This window comes from Heteronotia binoei, chromosome 3 (genome assembly GCF_032191835.1).
Source record: "Heteronotia binoei isolate CCM8104 ecotype False Entrance Well chromosome 3, APGP_CSIRO_Hbin_v1, whole genome shotgun sequence".
In the NCBI taxonomy this organism is placed as follows: domain Eukaryota; kingdom Metazoa; phylum Chordata; class Lepidosauria; order Squamata; family Gekkonidae; genus Heteronotia; species Heteronotia binoei.
Genome location: NC_083225.1, coordinates 94,021,919 through 94,040,212, shown reverse-complemented (window position 1 = coordinate 94,040,212; position 18,294 = coordinate 94,021,919). Strand labels below are relative to the sequence as shown.

The 18,294-nt window shown below is 45.2% G+C and overlaps 1 protein-coding gene across 1 annotated transcript; it reads left to right on the top strand.

Annotated features, from left to right (window-relative positions):
• The first annotated feature begins 8,390 nt into the window (after positions 1–8,390).
• On the top strand, positions 8,391–14,392 carry LOC132569082 (interferon-induced GTP-binding protein Mx1-like). Its single transcript, XM_060235266.1, has 3 exons — positions 8,391–8,411; positions 8,745–8,942; positions 13,888–14,392. Exons 1-3 carry the CDS (start codon positions 8,391–8,393, stop codon positions 14,119–14,121), a joined length of 453 nt encoding a protein of 150 aa, XP_060091249.1. The 3' UTR covers positions 14,122–14,392.
• Positions 14,393–18,294: the final 3,902 nt, after the last annotated feature.

Genomic DNA, 18,294 nt, shown 5'->3' with positions numbered 1-18,294 from the left:
TTAAAGATTTTTTAAAAAACTTAAAATATGCTTAAAATATTAGCACTCTTGCAATATTTTGTTTATATAACAGTTCTGATAACTGACACCTCTTGCACTGAATTATTGCATCAAAATCTGGAGACAGTGTGCTGTAGCAATCTTGAGTATGCTGTTCAGGTGTGTATCTGTAAGTTGCAAACCTACTTTGGATTTACTGACATTCATTACAGAAATCTCATGGTCCACACTTTGAGCATAAAACCCACAGAAAAACATGAAATGGCTGGACATTGCAAACTTGTGTATATAAGTTGCTTCATGTGCTGATCATGAACAAGTGAAGGCAGCATGACAGACTGAGAGCCATGTGTTTATTTGCAACATTCTAGTCTTCTCCAGAGAAATAACTACAATTGTTATGAGGCAGAGCAAGAACAGAGAGACAGCAATGTATAATGGTCAGTATCAGCCAACAATCCAGGAAATCTAAGTTCAAAATCCCCAGTCTTTAAAGCCACTTCACTGGCTTGTTATAATTTCTCATCTAAATAGTTCACATTGTTTTCCTACTGAGAAAGTCTGGATCATGAGGGCATAAATACAGTGAAAAGAGGAAGGCAAAGCTATTTGCACTCAGGGGATCCGTGGCATAACGAGCCAGCAACTAACTAACTAACTCTCTCTCTCAGCAAAAAGGTTATGATCTTAAAGGTGCTTTCTTTGTATCTCTCCTGGGCAAAGGAAGCTCTGTCTCTTTCCCCAGGAGACAAGGGGTAGGAGCCTCAGCCAATAGAAGGAAAAGAGGCTTGACTCAGCTAGGCTGTGCAATTGAGAGTAAGCTCTCCCTCCCTACCCCTTGCTCCCCAAGGGAGGGGCCTCAACTAATGGAGAAAATAGAGGCTTTTTCTGTAGTTCCTGTGTGATTGAGCAAACCTGGTAAAGCAAGCTGTGATGCAGCAAGAAGCAAGAGAGAGAGAAGGAAGCAGATGACTGAGTTGCTCACGGGCCTGATAGGCGCCCTCTAGGGGCCTGATCCAGTCCTTGGGCTGCATGTTTGACACCCCTGGGTTAGCTGATCATTTAAAAACAGCAAAGCATTAACACAGCTAGATGAAATAACTGTTTAATCATAGGTGATTTTAACTACCAACACTGATTGGGTGAATATACTTCCAAGTCAAGGCTCTCCTTCCTTGGAGGTTTTTAAACAGAGGCTAGATTACCATCTGACAGCAATGCTGATCCTGTGAATTTAGGGGGCGGTATTTGTGAATTTTCTGCATTTTGCAGGGGGTTGGACTAGATGACACTGGAGGTCCCTTCCAACTCTATGATTCAAGGGGGAAAGACTGGGTTTCTAGATACTCTCAATGTGCTATGGAGCAGGTGGTCACAGTATCTACCAGGGTAGAGGCAGAACCGGATTAACCCAATAGGCCAAGTAGGCACCGACCTGGGGGCCTCAATCCATTTAGGGCCCCAGGCCTGCTCTCCCCCCACCCCCTTCTGTTTGGATATTAAATTATTTGCCTCTCTACTCAATCTGGTCCTGGAGACCCTCTTCCCACCCCCTCTTCTCAATTTGCTGCTTTCCCTCCTCTGCCACCGCCTCTCCCCACCTCTTTCCACTCCAGCTCCAGCCTTCCCACCCTCCTGATTCACTGTCTCCCTACCCTCCCTCCCTGCCTGAATGTGGTGAGAGCCTGGCAGAGGGGCAGGGAAAAACTAGACCCACCGAACATGGTGGAGTGTCGCTTCTCTCCTGCTCCCCTAGGGCAAGTTGTGCTGATTTTTTAACAGCGCAGTGCCTTTGCTTTTCTGGATGTGGGGTGGGATTGGGCTGAGTGGCAGGAAGCAGCACTGTCTTTCTCTTTGCTCTGTTGTGCAGAGTTCAGGGCACCTTTCCTGTCAAGGCTTGATAGAGCTCACCACCATAGTCACCTAGCTTCCCAAATGGCCCTTGCTCTGATCAGCATCATTTCAGTTCCCTTCCAAGCTGTGGTTGTGCTGCACTCAGAGTGCATGGCTAGTACCTCTTCCATTGTCTCTAGTAGTGCAAGCAGTTGATTTGTTAGTTGTGAAAGTGGGATAATCCATGTTGATACAAAATTGTTTTGGACTCTGCTGTTTCACTAATCACCACTACTTCTAAACAACACAACGAGGCTTAAAAGTTGTTTTCTGATATAAAACATTCTGAATAAAACTTTGTTGGTCTTAAAGGTGCACTTGACTCCTGCTTTGTTCAACTGCTTCAGACCAACACGGCTGCCCACCTGGATTTTTCTGATATGTGTTAAAGCTTTATTGACTTTAACGTACTTAAAAACTGAAAGCAAGACAAATAACTGATTATGCATTGAGAAAAATGTAAAATAACATTTGTAAATGTATAATGTCAAAGTGGACTACAAGAATTATGCATTATTGCAATGTTTGCTTGGTTAATCCAGCACTTCACTTGCTGAGATGGTTGAATTCTGGCTTTGAAATTCTCCAGGCAATATGGGCTGCTTTTTATTTTGTGCAGGTTGAATTGCCTAGCTTCCTTTTACAATGTATTGCTTTTATAATCATTACATGAGTGAGAAAGAGGCATTGAATAGCTTGATCTCCTCTCTGAGGATAAGCAGGGTCAGTCCTTGAATGGGAGACCACCAAGGAAGGCTCTGAAAAGGAAGGCAATGGCAAACCACCTGTGTTTCTCACTTATCCTTAAAGCGCCTCTTCTGGGGTCACCATAAGTCGGCTGTGCCATGCTTTTCATGGACAGAATCATTAAATATAGTTGTGGTATTCTTAAGAGTAGTACGTATTTTCCTCCAGCTTGTATGTAAACTATTATTATGATGAATTTTTCAATTAAAATATAATTGTTTTTCTTCATATTTAAATGAAGGGTTTTTAATTATTTAGGCTGTTTCTCTCATGCTTGTCATATTAACAGACTGATTTTGCATAAATTCAGGCGTCATTTTGTAGAAAAAGAGGTGCTGGAGCTCATTAGCACCTCATTTGCATATGCCACGCAGCCCTGACATCACGGGAAGGTGTACTGAATTATATAAGCTCAGCATCTACCTTATAAAATACTGTGTGGATGATGGGACAACTGTAATTCAAGAAGCATCCTTTTTAAATTACTTTTTCCTATGTGGCCACAGTGGCATGATGAAGACTTCCATCTGCCTGCTTGATATGTTTTGGTTATTTTCCCACTTTTTGTGGGGAAAAATATTAGAAAGTTTGTCCAATCTAAGAATTCAGCAAAATTCTCAAAGGGGGGGTTGAACAATGGAGCCCAGAAGCAAGGTTTTTTTGGGGGAGGGGGGTTAAGAAAGAGCACAATAAAATTTAGAGGTTCCAGAGCTCCGTTCCTGTGATCTCCTGCCCAAAATGAGGCTTGTGTATATTTCTGTTAAAGCAGGGGTGGGGAACCTCCATTCCGAGGGCTGTATATGGCCCCCAAGGTCACTTGGTGTGGCCCTCGGGGATTGCTGGACAGATACATAGATTGCCATGTGGGAGCCTCCTTGGGGCCTGGCTGGCCAGCGAGGATCGTGGGGCCCAGCCACACTGTGCAGTAGCTGCCCCACGGCCAGGCAGGGATCACAGGGCCCATATGTACTGTGTGGCAGGCTCCCTGGGGCCTGCCTGGCCAGCCAGAATTGCTGCAGGGCCTGGAAAAGTTACTATCACAGCTCAGTTTGCACTTGATTATCCCAGATGGTGTGGCCTAATATGCTAATGGCTGTATGACCTAATATGCTAATATTAGGGGATGTGGTCTAATATGCTACTGAGTTTCTGCTGGGTTTTTTCAACAAAAAAGCCCTGGGCCTATCCATTTGCCTAGGGCGGTGGGCCATGTGTGTGTGTGGGGGGGGGGTTCTCCCCACATGATTTCAAATAGAAAAACAATAATTTACATTAATTTTGCTGGCCTAAATCATTCTTCCTCAGCGGAGCACTGTTTTTTAATTTGATAATTTTTTATGGCCCGCGAATGATGTTATAAATATCCATATGGCCTTTGGCAGAAAAAAGGTTCCCCACCCCAGTGTTAAGTAAATCCTATGTTCATAGATCCAAGTAGGCAGGTGTTGGTCTGAAGTAGTAGAACAAAATAGGAGTCAATTGCACCTTTAAGACCAACTTAGTTTTATTCAGACGTAAGCTTTCGTGTGCTCTAAGTTATGTTCAGTGGGAGTGTTTTGCAGATAAGTGTACAAGGCCAGGCTGTTACACCTCAAACAACTTTTTATTGGGGAATATTAATATTTCTTAGCTCAAAATGGTAGGCCTACGAGAGGTGAGGTGTATAGGATCTATGTCTATGTCTACAGAGATAGACCACTGAAAATCCTTTGGTTAATAATGGATTTTATTATAGCATAGGGTTTCAAATAGTTACATCTCAATCAAACAATTTCAAGCATACAAGAGGAATTACAAAGAGGTTAGCTGATTAAGCAGGATGGGGGAAGGTGATACAATACCTATATCTTGCAGGGTAGGCTCAGTCAGAGGAAATGCAAGGCCTCTGGAGGAAGATTTCTCTTGAGAGGAAGGGGGGGGTGAGGGTAGAAAGGGGGTGGAGGAAGGAGAGGATGAAGGGATTCCCTTTTTCCTTCCTTTTTCTTCTTCTGCAACCAGCTTCCCCTGAACCCTTTCTCTTTCTCTAACCTGACAGGTTGGGTTGTCTGTTTTCTAGGGTAAATTACGTCACATCACTCAATTCCACTACCCAATGAGGAGGCAGAATGTCACACCAATGGAAAATCGGGGTGTCATATGTATAATATCCAATCAGAGACCATTCGTATCATAGATCCATACCCCAACATAGGCATTTTAGTTACACTGGCCAAATGACTTTATGGCCTTGTTTCCCCCAAAACTGGTTCCTTTGAAGCTCCCCAAAAGTGATAGATTTCTCTCTTAGTGTCAAACATGGATGGGCATCCATCAAGTGGTCAGGGGACTGGCTGACTTTGATGGCCTTAGCAATTAATTAAAGAAAAATAGAAACTTTGTTAAAAGTCAGAATTGTGAGATCAGTTTACAGGTTATACCACACATTCACAACAAGAGGAGTGCTTAGTCTCTAACCTTTGTGTTCCTGCTGTCTTGTCCTGAGGATTACCAGATACAAGCCATTTATTTGTGTTGGAGGGCCAGATTAATATATAGGTTGAGTAGGAGATAATTTGTGAGAGGGGCCCCCAAGATTTCAACTGCCTAGGAGTCTCCACAGGGTTTAATCCGGCTCTGGGTGGAGGCAATCCTGTACTTGGTTCTAAGTAATAGGACCTGATGATGTAAATGTGATAGCACCAGTTGGGATCAGTGACCATAATGCTATTAAGTTTAGCATTTATGTAAATAGGGAGTTGTCCAAAAAGACCAACCCAACTACATTTAACTTTAGAAGGCATAATTTCTCTCAAATGAGGGGGCTTGTGAAGAAGAAACTGAAAGGTAAAAATTGTTATTGTTCAGTCGCACAGACGACTCCGACTCTTTGTGACCCCATGGACAAAGTTACGCCAGGCCCTCCTGTCTTCCACCATCCTCCGAAGTCTGCTCAAATTTGTGTTTGTTGCATCAGTAATGCTGTCCAGCCATCTCATCTTTTGCCGTCCCCTTCGTCTTTTGCCTTCTGTCTTTCCTAGCATCAGGATCTTTTCCAGTGAGTGCTCTCTTCTCATTTGGTGGCCAAAATATTTGAGCTTCAGCTTCAGTATCTGACCTTCCAGGGAACAGTCAGGGTTGATTTCCTTTAGGACTGATTGATTTGATCTTCTTGCAGTCTAAGGAATTCTCAAGATTCTTCTCCAGCACCACATCTCAAAAGGTAAAATAAGGAGGGTCAAATCCCTTTGGGAAGCTAAGAGATTATTGAAAACTACAGTCCTGGAAGCTCAGATAAAATGTATACCACAGGTTTAAAAAAAAAAGGTAGTCCCCTATGCAAGCATCAGTCATTTCCGATTCTGGGGTGACATTACTTTCACAATGTTTTCACGGCAGACTTAAGAACATAAGAGAAGCCATGTTGGATCAGGCCAATGGCCCATCCAGTCCAACACTCTGTGTCACACAGTGGCCAATATATACACACAAACACACACACACACATATATACATATACTGTGGCTAATAGCCACTGATGGACCTCTGCTCCATATTTTTATCCAATCCCCTCTTAAAGCAGGCTATGCTTGTAGCCGCCACCACCTCCTGTGGCAGTGAATTCCACATGTTAATCACCCTTTGGGTGAAGAAGTACTTCCTTTTATCCGTTTTAACCTGACTGCTCAGCAATTTCATTGAATGCCCACGAGTTCTTGTATTGTGAGAAAGGGAGAAAAGTACTTCTTTCTCTACTTTCTCCATCCCATGCATAATCTTGTAAACCTCTATCATGTCACCCCGCAGTCGACGTTTCTCCAAGCTAAAGAGCACCAAGCGTTTTAACCTTTCTTCATAGGGAAAGTGTTCCAAACCTTTAATCATTCTAGTTGCCCTTTTCTGGACTTTTTCCAATGCTATAATATCCTTTTTGAGGTGCGGTGACCAGAATTGTACATAGTATTCCAAATGAGACCGCACCATCAATTTATACAGGGGCATTATGATACTGGCTGATTTGTTTTCAATTCCCTTCCTAAGAATTCCCAGCATGGCGTTGACCATTTTTATTGCAATCGCACACTGTCTTGATATTTTCAGTGAGTTATCTACCACAACCCCAAGATCTCTCTCTTGGTCATGGCAGACTTTTTACAGGGTGGTTTGCCATTGCCTTCTTCTACACTTTCCCCCTAGCAAACTGGGTACTAATTTTACCGACCTTGGAAGGCTGGAGGACTGAGTCAACTTTGAGCTGGCTACCTAAACCCAGCTTCCGCCAGGATCGAACTCAAGTTGTGACTCATGAGCAGAACTTAGGACTGCAGTACTGCAGCTTTACCACTCTGCGCCATGGGGCTCTATACAGGTTAGGAAAGGTATAAAAAAGGCATTATTCGAGACACATCACAGATCTGCCATAGTGGTGCCATGAAGCAGTGGATGTGTAGTTTTTGCCATGCACTCTGCAGCCACAAACATGATGTGTGATTGATTGTAAGTTTAGGGTAACCCAATGTAAAAATCCTGATGATCCATGAGAATCTGCTTCAAAATCACAATTTTGCGCTTTACTGCCACCATTAACCAGTAGATCTGTGATTTTTCTGGTGTAATATTTGGTTATGGATGTGACATGTGATTTGATGATGCATTTTGTGTGACTCAAAGCAAAAATTGTGAGGATCTGTGAGGACCCATGATATGGAACTGTTTTGGTGCCACCACGGTGCCACCATGGTGGATGCATGTTTGTGGTACAGACTGTAGACTAAGATATTATCTACAGTGTGAAGATCATTTTATTTGTTTCAGTGAAAAAATAATATAACTTCATGAGGATCCATACTTTGGATCCGCATTTTTGTATCTTTGCTGCACCACAAAGTATTGGATCCCTATTTTTTGAGATTCAGTCTGGCTTTGACATGTGATTTGATATTGGATTTTAGGGAGTTCAGTGAAAACACACCAGAAGATCCATGAAGCTCCAGTGTGGGGTCAGTGCATTGCAGATCTCTATGCAGCAGTTTTGCCCTTGGAGATTCATTTCAGTGTTTCACATTGCTTGTCTCATCACCTTCATGTATTAGGGTCATCAGGCTTTAGGAAGGACTAAAGCTCAGCCCCTAGTATCTCGTGTTAAAAGGGTCTCCAAGCTCCAGGATAAGGGGTATTTCTGGCAGTTGGAATAGTCATAACTGGACTCCATGGCTTTGTCTGTCTCACACTAGGACAGGCAGACTACTTTATTGGACTGAAGCCAAGACAGCAATCCTAAGTAGAATCCTATTCACAGGTCTTCAGGGGCTTACCAGAGAGCCAGTTTGGTGTAGTAGTTAAGTGCATGGACTCTTACCTGGGAGAACTGGGTTTGGTTCCCCACTCTTCCACATGCAGCTGCTGGTGTGACATTGGGTCAGTCATAACTTCATCAGAGTTATTCTCTCAAGAACAGTTCTCAAAAGAGCTCTCTCAGCTTCACCTACCTCACAGGGTGTCAGCTCCACCTACCTCACAGGGTGTCTGTTGTGGGGAGGGGGAGAGAAAGAATTTGTAAGCTACTCTGAAACTCTGAATGAAGGGTAGGGTATAAATCCAATCTTTTCTCTTCTTACCTCCAAGAAAACTGTTTTTTTTAGGATTGTACTGTAAGTCATATTCTGCTTGTGCAAAAAGTGGGGAAAGTGATTTCTGCCAATTGCTTCTCAGTATAGAATCCAAGAGAGCATTAAGTGCTATCTCACGGAGCCACAAACACCACACTGGGGGACATGGGAAAGCAGCCAGCAGAGGTCTGCTCCAAGAAGCCCAGATGTTCATATTTAAGTTTTATTTATTTACCTTAAATTTCTATCCCACCCTCCCTGCGAGCGGACTCAGGGGGCTAACAACATTTATATTTATATTTTACCTTCAGCCAGTGGTGGGTTTTTTTTAGAAAAAGCCCATTGGGAACTCATTTGCATATTAGGCCACACCCCTGGTGCCAAGCAAGCCAGAACTGTGTTCCCATGCATTCCAGTTCAAGAACTCTGTTCCCATGCATTCCCCTTAGAAATCCTGAAGATTACTTCTTGTTTTTAAACATACCTCAGGCAAAACCCCAATTTCTTTTGTCTTGGTAGAATAGTATTGAAAATCTAAAAGTGAAGCAAGAAGAGGAAGCAGAATCTATGATCAGCACTCAGTTTAAACTGGAGCAGGTTGTATACTGCCAAGATGGCATTTATAGTGAAGATTTAAAGACTGTTAGAACAAAAAGTGTCAGTGTTTCAGCTTCTACTGCTGCAAAACAGTGTTCCATGGAAGAGGTGATGTACCACTTGAAATGAGTGAGTTTTAACCATGTATGTTTTTCTTTCACAACATTACAACCTGTAAATTGCAAGGAACAGAAGAAAAAAGATTAATGCCATAGAATCTATTATTCAGCCCAAACATTGGAACATCTTTTCCTTATAAAAATGTGTTTCCCCTACTTCTCAGCTTGAAAGGAAATATAGTTGAATTCTGACTTTTCAGTTGCTCCTGTGCTGTAACTTGCTCTCAGGGTTTTTTATTTAAAAAATTCTTAAGATAAACAATATTTTGAAAATAAGTAAAATCTGAGAAGTGTTGGTAACATGCATTTTCCATTTTTCCTTGGCAATTGATTGTGCTCCCATGGGGAGTTCCAGTGCTAAATAGAAGGCATGAAAAATAATCAGGTACATTAAAGCCAGGATGCCAGCTTCTTTTTCTTAATATACATGGGGGGGGGGGGGTTGGTAGAAAAAACCCAGCAGGAACTCATTTGCATATTAGGCCACACACCCTGAAACCAAGCCAGCTGGAATTGCATTCCTGTGCATTCCTGCTCCAAAAAAAAGTCCTGATCTACATTGTAAATGAGTGTTTTCCTCCTCCTCCTCATGTTTAAGGGCCCCGTGGCACAGAGTGTTAAAGCTGCAGTACTGCAGTCCTAAGCTCTGCTCACAACCTGAGTTCAATCCCCGGTGAAAGCTGGGTGGTTTTCAGGTAGCCGGCTCAAGGTTGACTCAGCCTTCCATCCTTCCGAGGTTGGTAAAATGAGTACCCAGCTTGCTGGGGGGAAAGTGTAGATGACTGGGGAAGGCAATGGCAAACCACCCCGTAAAAAGTCTGCCGTAAAAACGTTGTGAAAGCAACATCGCCCCAGAGTCGGAAACAACTGGTGCTTGCACAGGGGACCTTTCCTTTCCTCATGTTTATTGTGATGAGATTAGTTGGGTAAGCTTCAACTTTGGTGGGGCAGATGGGTGACCCAGCTTTCTGTGGAGACCTTTAAAAACCATGCTGAGGGCCCAAGAGGCTCTTTGTTTTGTTCTCCTTGCCCCAGAATCAAGGGGGAAGTATAATTTCAATTATTGTGACTACTTCTTGTGAGATTTCATTATAAGCACACTGATTTCAAAATTCAATTACAATGTAGAATGACTTACTATGCCAAAGTGTGAAAATCCCTTTTCTAAATAAGCAGGCTTTCACATGAGGAACTGCTGGTCACTCTCATCCAAGGGACTATTCAAGTCTATATCCAAACTGTTGTTATGGCTGAATTTGCATAGCACTGTCAGTATGTATAGTGGTGGATTTTCAGAAGCTGGTTCTCTAACTGCTATTGAAAGTTGGATTATCTGAACTGGAAGACATTTATCAGTTTCCCCATCTTCTCTTTGGCTAATATCCTAGATGTACTTTGATACATATTTTCAGTGCTTAGTGACAAGATGTAACAACACAAGGTGACAAATATAAGCATTAGGAAGATAGAATGATTTCAGATAAGGACTACAGAAAAGGAAAATCAATGTACACATGCCTTTCTATTTTCCTGAGAACTGAATAACCCCTTCGCAGCAGGAGAGGTTGGCTCCTAAGGGCATATTTTAAAAAAGTTTTTACAAGTACATGTAAGGATCTCCCAAACTGTGTATTACCCTGTTCTTCCCTTTCTTCTTGTCACTTCACTACAGATGGAGATCATCCATGTAGATAGAGAAAAATATTTATCTACTTAAGAGATTATCTTCATAGTTTCCATGTGTCCTAGTTTGCATTATAGCCACTAAACACACGGAGTGAGTTGCCTGGAAACTGGGGAGTCTTCATTGCCTTGAATAATTTGGATGCAATGACACTTTCAGCCAGCACAGTACAGCCAACTTTCTGCATTTGCACTGACTGCCATTGACCCATTTCTCTGTTCATAATAGGGCTGCCTGGCAGCAGGAGCAGAATTCTAGCACGAGCTCCTTTGCATATTAGACCACACCTCGTGATATAGCCAATCTTCCAAGAGTTTACAAAAAAGAGCCTTGTAAGCTCTTGGAGGATTGGCCACATCAGGGGGTGTGGCCTAATATGCAAAGGAGCTCCTGCTAGAATTCCACCCCTGTGGAAAATGGGGTGTGGGGACTGCCATGGGTTGTGATTGGTATCCTCAGTACAATGATGTCGCTCCCAGTGTGACCCATTATAACAGTCCCTCATAACTCTTTGGTTTAACAATGGAGTTTGGGGCAAATGCCAGAGCATCACCCAGTGGGATGAGGTGTCTTCTGGGTCACACTGCAAGCAACAACACCCTGGGGATGCCAGTCATACCCCCTCCCATTTCACCCAGGTGTTTCTTCATGCTGCCCAGCTGAGCAGCAGCTGGCAACAGCAGCTGGGGGATGGGAAATCTCTCACCTCAGTCAGGAAACTGGCAAGCCTTGTTGTCATGATCTGTGCTGTGCTGTGAGACTGAGGCCTAGTGGGCCTAGGGAGCTTGTGAAGCCTGTGTCACAGTAGGAAGAGACAGCCTACTATCCCCAGAATGCTTGGTGCTGGTTTCAGTCAATCGGCGTCCTCGTAAACTCTGAGGGGAATAGTTTAAAAGCTCTCTCAGGAGTAGGGGTCCCAAATCCCCCGCCTAGGCGGGAGACCCCCGATTTGGAGCCTCCTCCCCCCGCTCGCCAAAAATCTGGAAAGCGGGGGGGAATGGCGGCCCTTCCCACCTTCCCACCAAGACGAGCCGAGTGCGAGCGGGCCTCTGGCTGGGTTGGCTGCCCACCGAGGTCTCGCACCGCTGGAGCTGGGCGCTCCTTCTCAGAGCCCTTTTCTTTCTGGTGGAGCAGCTTCCCTTCCCGCCTCAGCCCAGCTGGCTGGGGGCTCTTCCGCGCCCTGGTGGTGGAGGGCCGGCTGTCCCTGGAAGGAGGGAGGGAAGCGCGCTTGTGGGCCTCTTCTACGGCGGCAAAGCAAATGAAGGAAAAGTGAGCTCCTTTGCTGCTGGCCGCGCTCGCCACCTTGGCGCCCACAGCCACTTTGCAGCGATGACGGCTCCAGCTGCACCACCACCCCCCGCGCCCTCGCTTCCTACCAGGGGCCGCAGCAGAGCCACTTGGGGAAACCCCCGGCAGAGCGGCCGCTTTCTACAGGAGCCAGCAGGTGACAGGACTGCACGCGGGTGGCGGGACTCGGCAGGACTGGCTCTTCTGACTGCCTTGACTCGAGGGAGGGCAGGTGAACTCCCGGCGGCGAACTGGTGTGGGTGGGCAGGCAGGCAGGCAGCCGGGTGGGCGGCTTCTGTTGCTGGGGAGGGGAATGCCCTTAATCAATGGGCAGGCGGGAGCGGCGGTGTCGGACTCGGAAAAGAAGGTGCCGGGGTTGCCTTGAGCACTTGAAGCTGGGGGACAGACAGTCGCCTGGCCAAAGTGGGGGAAGGCAGGGACTGCTGGGAAGGGTGAGCGAGCAAGTGCCAGAAGGGCAGCAGCAACGGAGCATGGGACCAGCTGCCCATCGTGCCTTCCTTCACAGCAACACATACACACCAGAGTTGAAGAGCCCATGATCCTCTGGGGACGGGGCTTCCCCCTCTGGTCAGCTGACTCGGTGGCAGCGCGGGAAGCAGTCCCCCCCCCCAGATGTAAGACCATGGCGGAGTGCAGATTTGCATTGGGGGTGGATCCACATGTCACTTGAGGACTTATCACCAGCTTTAAGAGGGGATTGGATAAAAATATGGAGCAGAGGTCCATCAGTGGCATAATTGCCCATCTTGGAGTTCAATTATGCTTGTCTTACCCTTGTTCCTGGCTCCGCCCCCAATGTCTCCTGGCTCCACCCCCAAAGTCCCCAGATATTTTTTGAATTGGACTTGGCAACCCTACTCAGGAGACAGACACTATTCTTTCCTCCTGAGAGGTTGAGCAGGCAGGACAGCTGCTGTTAGGAGGAAGACCCTCGCTCTAAGGGAGAGAGTGAACAGGCCGAGGCCAGGGGCCTAAGACAAAGGACAGTTAAATTCAGTCGTGTTAGGGACCTTATATTTATTGTCCTTCACCTACGTTACTATAGTTTTGAAGCACCTTATTTGTTCACTTCCACTTTATTGATTTTCCTGTTTAAAATAAACCTTTTTTATTGTTCTTTGTTAGACTCTGCCTGGTCTATACCCTTATTTTCTTGTCCAAAGCAAGGGATTGGAAGGGTTTGGGAAGGGACTCTGGGCTTTCCCAAGGGACCCTAATTCCAGAGTGGTGGCAGCATCGGGCACCCCCATCTGGGTCATGATGTAGCAGGCAAATAACAGAGCCCCACACATTGCTTGGTATGAAACGATTAACTTTGACATCAAAGCAGAACTTAGTCGGCATAAGCCCCAAAATGACTAAGTTAAAGTTCTTCTCCAACAGACCATTTTTATTCAACCCCAAAACAAGCAGCCAAGCCCCCAGGCTTATCTACTCCACATGCCCCCACCTTCCTGTAATTTGCCACTCCTCTGTCTCCATGCCTTATCAGCTTTAACAGAAGCTTCTTGGGGCCTCTATTTTCTACTTTTACAACCTTTGAATTCACACCCATTTTGGGCTGTGTGGCCTCCAACAGTCACTTTAAATGTTGCATCAGACATCCTCTTTTGCTTTTGACGGCAAAGACATATTTTCATTTATTATAGGGGTATTCGTTAATTATTCGGGGGTCAGTCTTCATTGACCCTTGTCCATAAATGTATGGACTGTTTCAGCACTGACTGCTTTGAGGATATTGAAAGAACCGCTACCTTTTTTTCCTTTAAACTGCCATCTTCTCTCTTTCAGATATATTTGGAAGCTTGGTCTTTCTTTTCCTTGACCAAGAAGCCAAGTTTAAATATATAACCTCTTGTAATGACAGGCAGTCTACTTGCAACACTTTTTGAGTTTTGTCATGTTTTGATCCAGTCTTTGAAAACAAAACAGTAATCTTCAATTCTCTTTTCAGAGTTCTAGAAACCGCCTTGGTAGCCAAATTCCTCTGATCATTCAGGGCTATATTTTCCAAGACTATGCTGAAAAGCTACAGAGTGCAATGTTACATCTCTTGCAACAAATGAAAGATCAGTTCAGCAATTTCCTTAGTGAGCAAAATGAAGCTGGCAATAGGAGGAAGGCCCTAAAGGAATGGATCAGTCGTCTCACCAAAGCTCAAGAGCACTTAGCAAAATTCTCCGTTTGAACAAAAGGCATTTCTGTGTTGCTCCCTTCTGTCATTCCATAGTGGTGTTTGAGTAAATACTTTGAAAATACAAAAATAGGCACATTAATTTAGTAAACGTTAGATTTCAAGAATGTATTTAAAGCCACATTTATGTCTGACAAAGAGGAGGAGACTGTTGGCCACTTACCATTTCCTCCCCTCCATACAATCCATTTCTTCCAGGTAGAGTATCCAGATAGAACCTTGGTGTACTCTCCTGAGGCAGGGCCCCAGGTGGTCTATCTGTGATGTTTTTACAGCAGCTGAAGACCAGCTGCTGGTGGTCAGCTTATGGCTGAGTTCTGTACATCTTCTGCTGTACAGCTCCCTGCCATCAACTATGTCAAGAAAGTCAACACCTGGGTTGGCTGGGATCTTCATGGACAAAGTTCTGTTGTTGGGTAGCACAGCTAAGGAACCAGGGAGCACAACTAAGGGAAAATGCATCCCTGAGGACCAGTTGGCCCCACTGCCCATGTGTCCTTCATACTTGGAATGAAATGTTTCTTACTGTTTATCTACATACAGGGCTGGCCCTAGGGTGCATGATGCCCTAGGCAATCTCAGTTGACTACTCTTAATGGAATCAGAAGGGAGGCGGAGCAAAGCCAGCAGTTGCTCAATGGCTGGGTGGCTTTGCTTCATCTCCCTTCAGGAATTGGAAAGGAGACGAAGCTAAGCCAGCTGGCCGGTGCACACGTTGGGGCATTTACCTAGGGCATCAGAAGGAGGGGAGTGCTTAATTTGCCTAGTGGAAGGTTTATGTGCATCAAACTGTTCACTAAGGTCTTTAAAATAGTTTCTAAGTAAAACAAAGATAAATACATCCTGTATTTTAAAAGATTTCAGCTGAGCATCGGGTTGTGAAAAGGCCTGGAGAAAAATATCCTGTCATTTAAGAGGCTTAATGGCTCAAAATGGGCAGCTGAAGCTTTTCATGGCATGGAGGTTAATATCACCTGGTAAATAACATTTATTTCATTCAGTTCTTGCTGAGACTCAAGGCAGATTACAGAATAAAAAGCAATTCAGTCAGAAGCAGAAGAAATCCAATAAACAATGCACTAAGACTAGAATTAGAGAATAGCAAAGTAATACAGATAAATAAAAGCTTGCCTAAGGCATGAGATAATGAAGAAGGTTGAAGGTGCTGGAAGGTAGAAGATACCGTAGTGAAAGCAAGTTGATACACACACTGAACATTGCGATAGATAGTGATCCTATTCCCTAATTAAAAAAGTCTTTCTTGACGGTTGCAATTTACTGCAATTTTAATTCTATATATATAAAAGCACTAGTGGGTTGGAACTTTCCAGCTCTGCCGTTGGCTGTGGTATATGCTCCATCAGCCATTGGTCTGTCAACCACCACTTGAGAACTTGCATGCCATTGGCTGGGCACTTCTCTCCCACCCACTGTTGCCTACTCTCTTGGAAGAGAAAGTGAGCAACAATGGCTGGGAGACAGTGAAGAGATGGAACAAAGGTGGTAATGTGACTATGCAGCAAGTGGTTCCTCAGAGGCCATGGCAGCTGCCTCTTGTAACTCACTTCCTCCTCCCCTCAGCCTTGCCCCAAAACATACAAGGACTGAACCACTGGAGAAGCAGCTAGGTAGAGGCTGTTGCTAGGCAATCAAGCTTGGTTCTGTCAGCAGAGCCCTCAGCTGAATATAATGTCATAAAGTCCACCCTCCAATGCAGTTATTTTCTCCATGGGGAGACAAATCTGTTGCCAGGAGTTGAGCTGTGATCCCAGGAAATCTTCAGGCTCCATATGGAGGTTGGCTATCCTAGGCCTGACTGCTTGCTATTGTTCTACTCCCCTTTGGCAGCCACTGTGTGGCATAGGAGTTAGCACTTCAGAGCAGGGTTGGCCAGACCCAGGTTCTTGCTGTAGAAGCTGGGTGATTTTGGACCAATCACAGATTTTCAGCCTAACCTATCTCACAGGGTTGTTGAAGGGAGAGAGGAGAATGCTGTAGGCTGCCTTGGTCCTCACTGCAGAGAAAGGCTGTCCTTTTCCTAGGTAGAGGCTGTATTGAGGGGGGAAACAATGGAAAGCTAAAGCTAGAGAGGCAGATATAGGTAGACTGATGGTTGACTGAGACAATAGGATTGCCAACTCCAGGTTGGGAAATTCTTGGAGCTTTGAGGGGTGGGATCTCAAGACAGGTACAATGCTATAGACTCCACCCTCCAGATCAGCCATTTCCTCCTGGGGAACCATTGCTGCCAATCTCCAGGTAAGGGCTGGATATCACTCAGAATTACAGCTACTCTCCAAATGGCAGAGATTAGCTTCCCTGGAGAAAATGGATGCTTTGGAGGCTGTCATTATAGCCTGCTGAGGTCGCTTCCCTTCTGCTTTGGTCCCCATTGTGGAGAAAAACTGTACTACTTCAGCAGGGGAAGTCATCCACACTGGTTAGGGTCACACCTCCACTTGCTCCAGACAGGGTTATGCAAATTTTCTGTATGCCTAACCAGGATCCAGTGAGAATATCCTTCCAGTGTGAATAGCCTTGCTACTCCAGCAGGTCATCTGAGTTTAGCTCCTATTCCCACTAGTGAAAATGAAAGTTCTATGGAAGACTCTTCATCCAAAAAGACCCCAGACTCTGGGTCTGGTATATGCAGAGACCAAAATAAGGAGAAAGGTGAAGGTCCCTTGGGATCCAGACCACCTCCAGGAGCAATGGAAGGGGCAGGCAGGAAGGATGCTTCAACGTCCTCCTTTACCCAAATGGCCAGCCAAAAGCTCACATCAGTGCTGATAGGCACTGGCAGAATTGCACTAGTATGAGGAGAAATCACACTTACAGTGGCTGGATGCAGGGACTCAGCAAGCTCAGCTGCTGCCTCTGTGAAAGGTATGGAAGGTGTATCTTCCAGTGGTGAGAATCCCAACCCGCAGGGGTTTTGGGAGTCTTAAGGAACCTGTCAGTTCAACTAGACCCCAGGCTGGGCTGCATTTTGCAAGGGGGAGTTCTTCTGGCCCAAAGTCCCCATGTGCCCAGGACTTATTGGGAGTTTGGGAGCCTCCTACATGGCAGCCATGCCCTTCTGGCCCACTCCTTTCAGCCAGCTGGCTGCCAATTGGTCATCATATGCCTGGAGAGTGGGCTGGCAGGCCCCTCCTCCTCTTCTGTTGGAGCAAGCCCAATTCCAACAGCTGGCAGCAGAGGATGCTGTTCCGCAACATTTTGAAGGAGAAAGCAGCCATTCTAAAACCGCCAGAAGAGGTTCCAAGTGCTACAGATGCCAGAGCTCTTCCTCAGAGTTCCTCCTCTTCAGCAGCCATTCAGTCCCTGCAAAATACGAGAAATCCCGGGGCTTGAGAAGGAAGCATCAGCCAAGATCAGAGTCAGAAGACTCCTCTTCTGTTGCTGCTGCACCTCCTGGTAAGCACCCCAAAAAGTCCCACAAAGATCAGGGAACGCCATTCGAGAAGGGCTCAGGTGGAGAGGAGGTGTTGGAGGTTTCTGTTTGGAAAATCAATTTCTATGTCCCAAACAGTTCAATGGATCGTTGGATCGAAATGAGATTTTAGAACCTTTTAGTATAAAAGGAAAATCATAACTTTATTTCCACAGGGATGGGGAACTGGGATGGAAAACAAGAAAGACTAAGAGCTACATCTTATCACTATGAAAGACACATGGCTAAGAATGGTGATCACTCCTCCTTCTTGACCTCTGGCTACCTAGACAAAGGAAGTCACCTGACTAACTGACCAATTAACACAAACAGTCTCCCCCCCCCCCCCGATTTTCTCTTGATTGGCAGGGGGCCAAATTCCTCTTCCTAGGCAGACAATAGAGAACAAGCAAACAGTTTTAACCCTATAATGACTGGAATTTAGAACATTGCAAAAGACATGCAGAACAGATACAGAATTCCAACAGGAGGCACAGTCTGTCATGTCGTCACAGCAAATTCGGATGAGGAGGAGTGGTCTGGGAAGGATTCAGATGAGAAAGATTCCTCATCCAAACTATTTCAACCTGAACACTTCCAGAGGCTATTAAAGAAGGCCGTATCCACCTTAAACTATCCTTCTGAGGATGCAGAACCACGTTCAGGGTATCAAACTCATTTGTTACGAGGGACAAATCTCACATAAATGAGACCTTGTTGGGGCAAGCCATGTG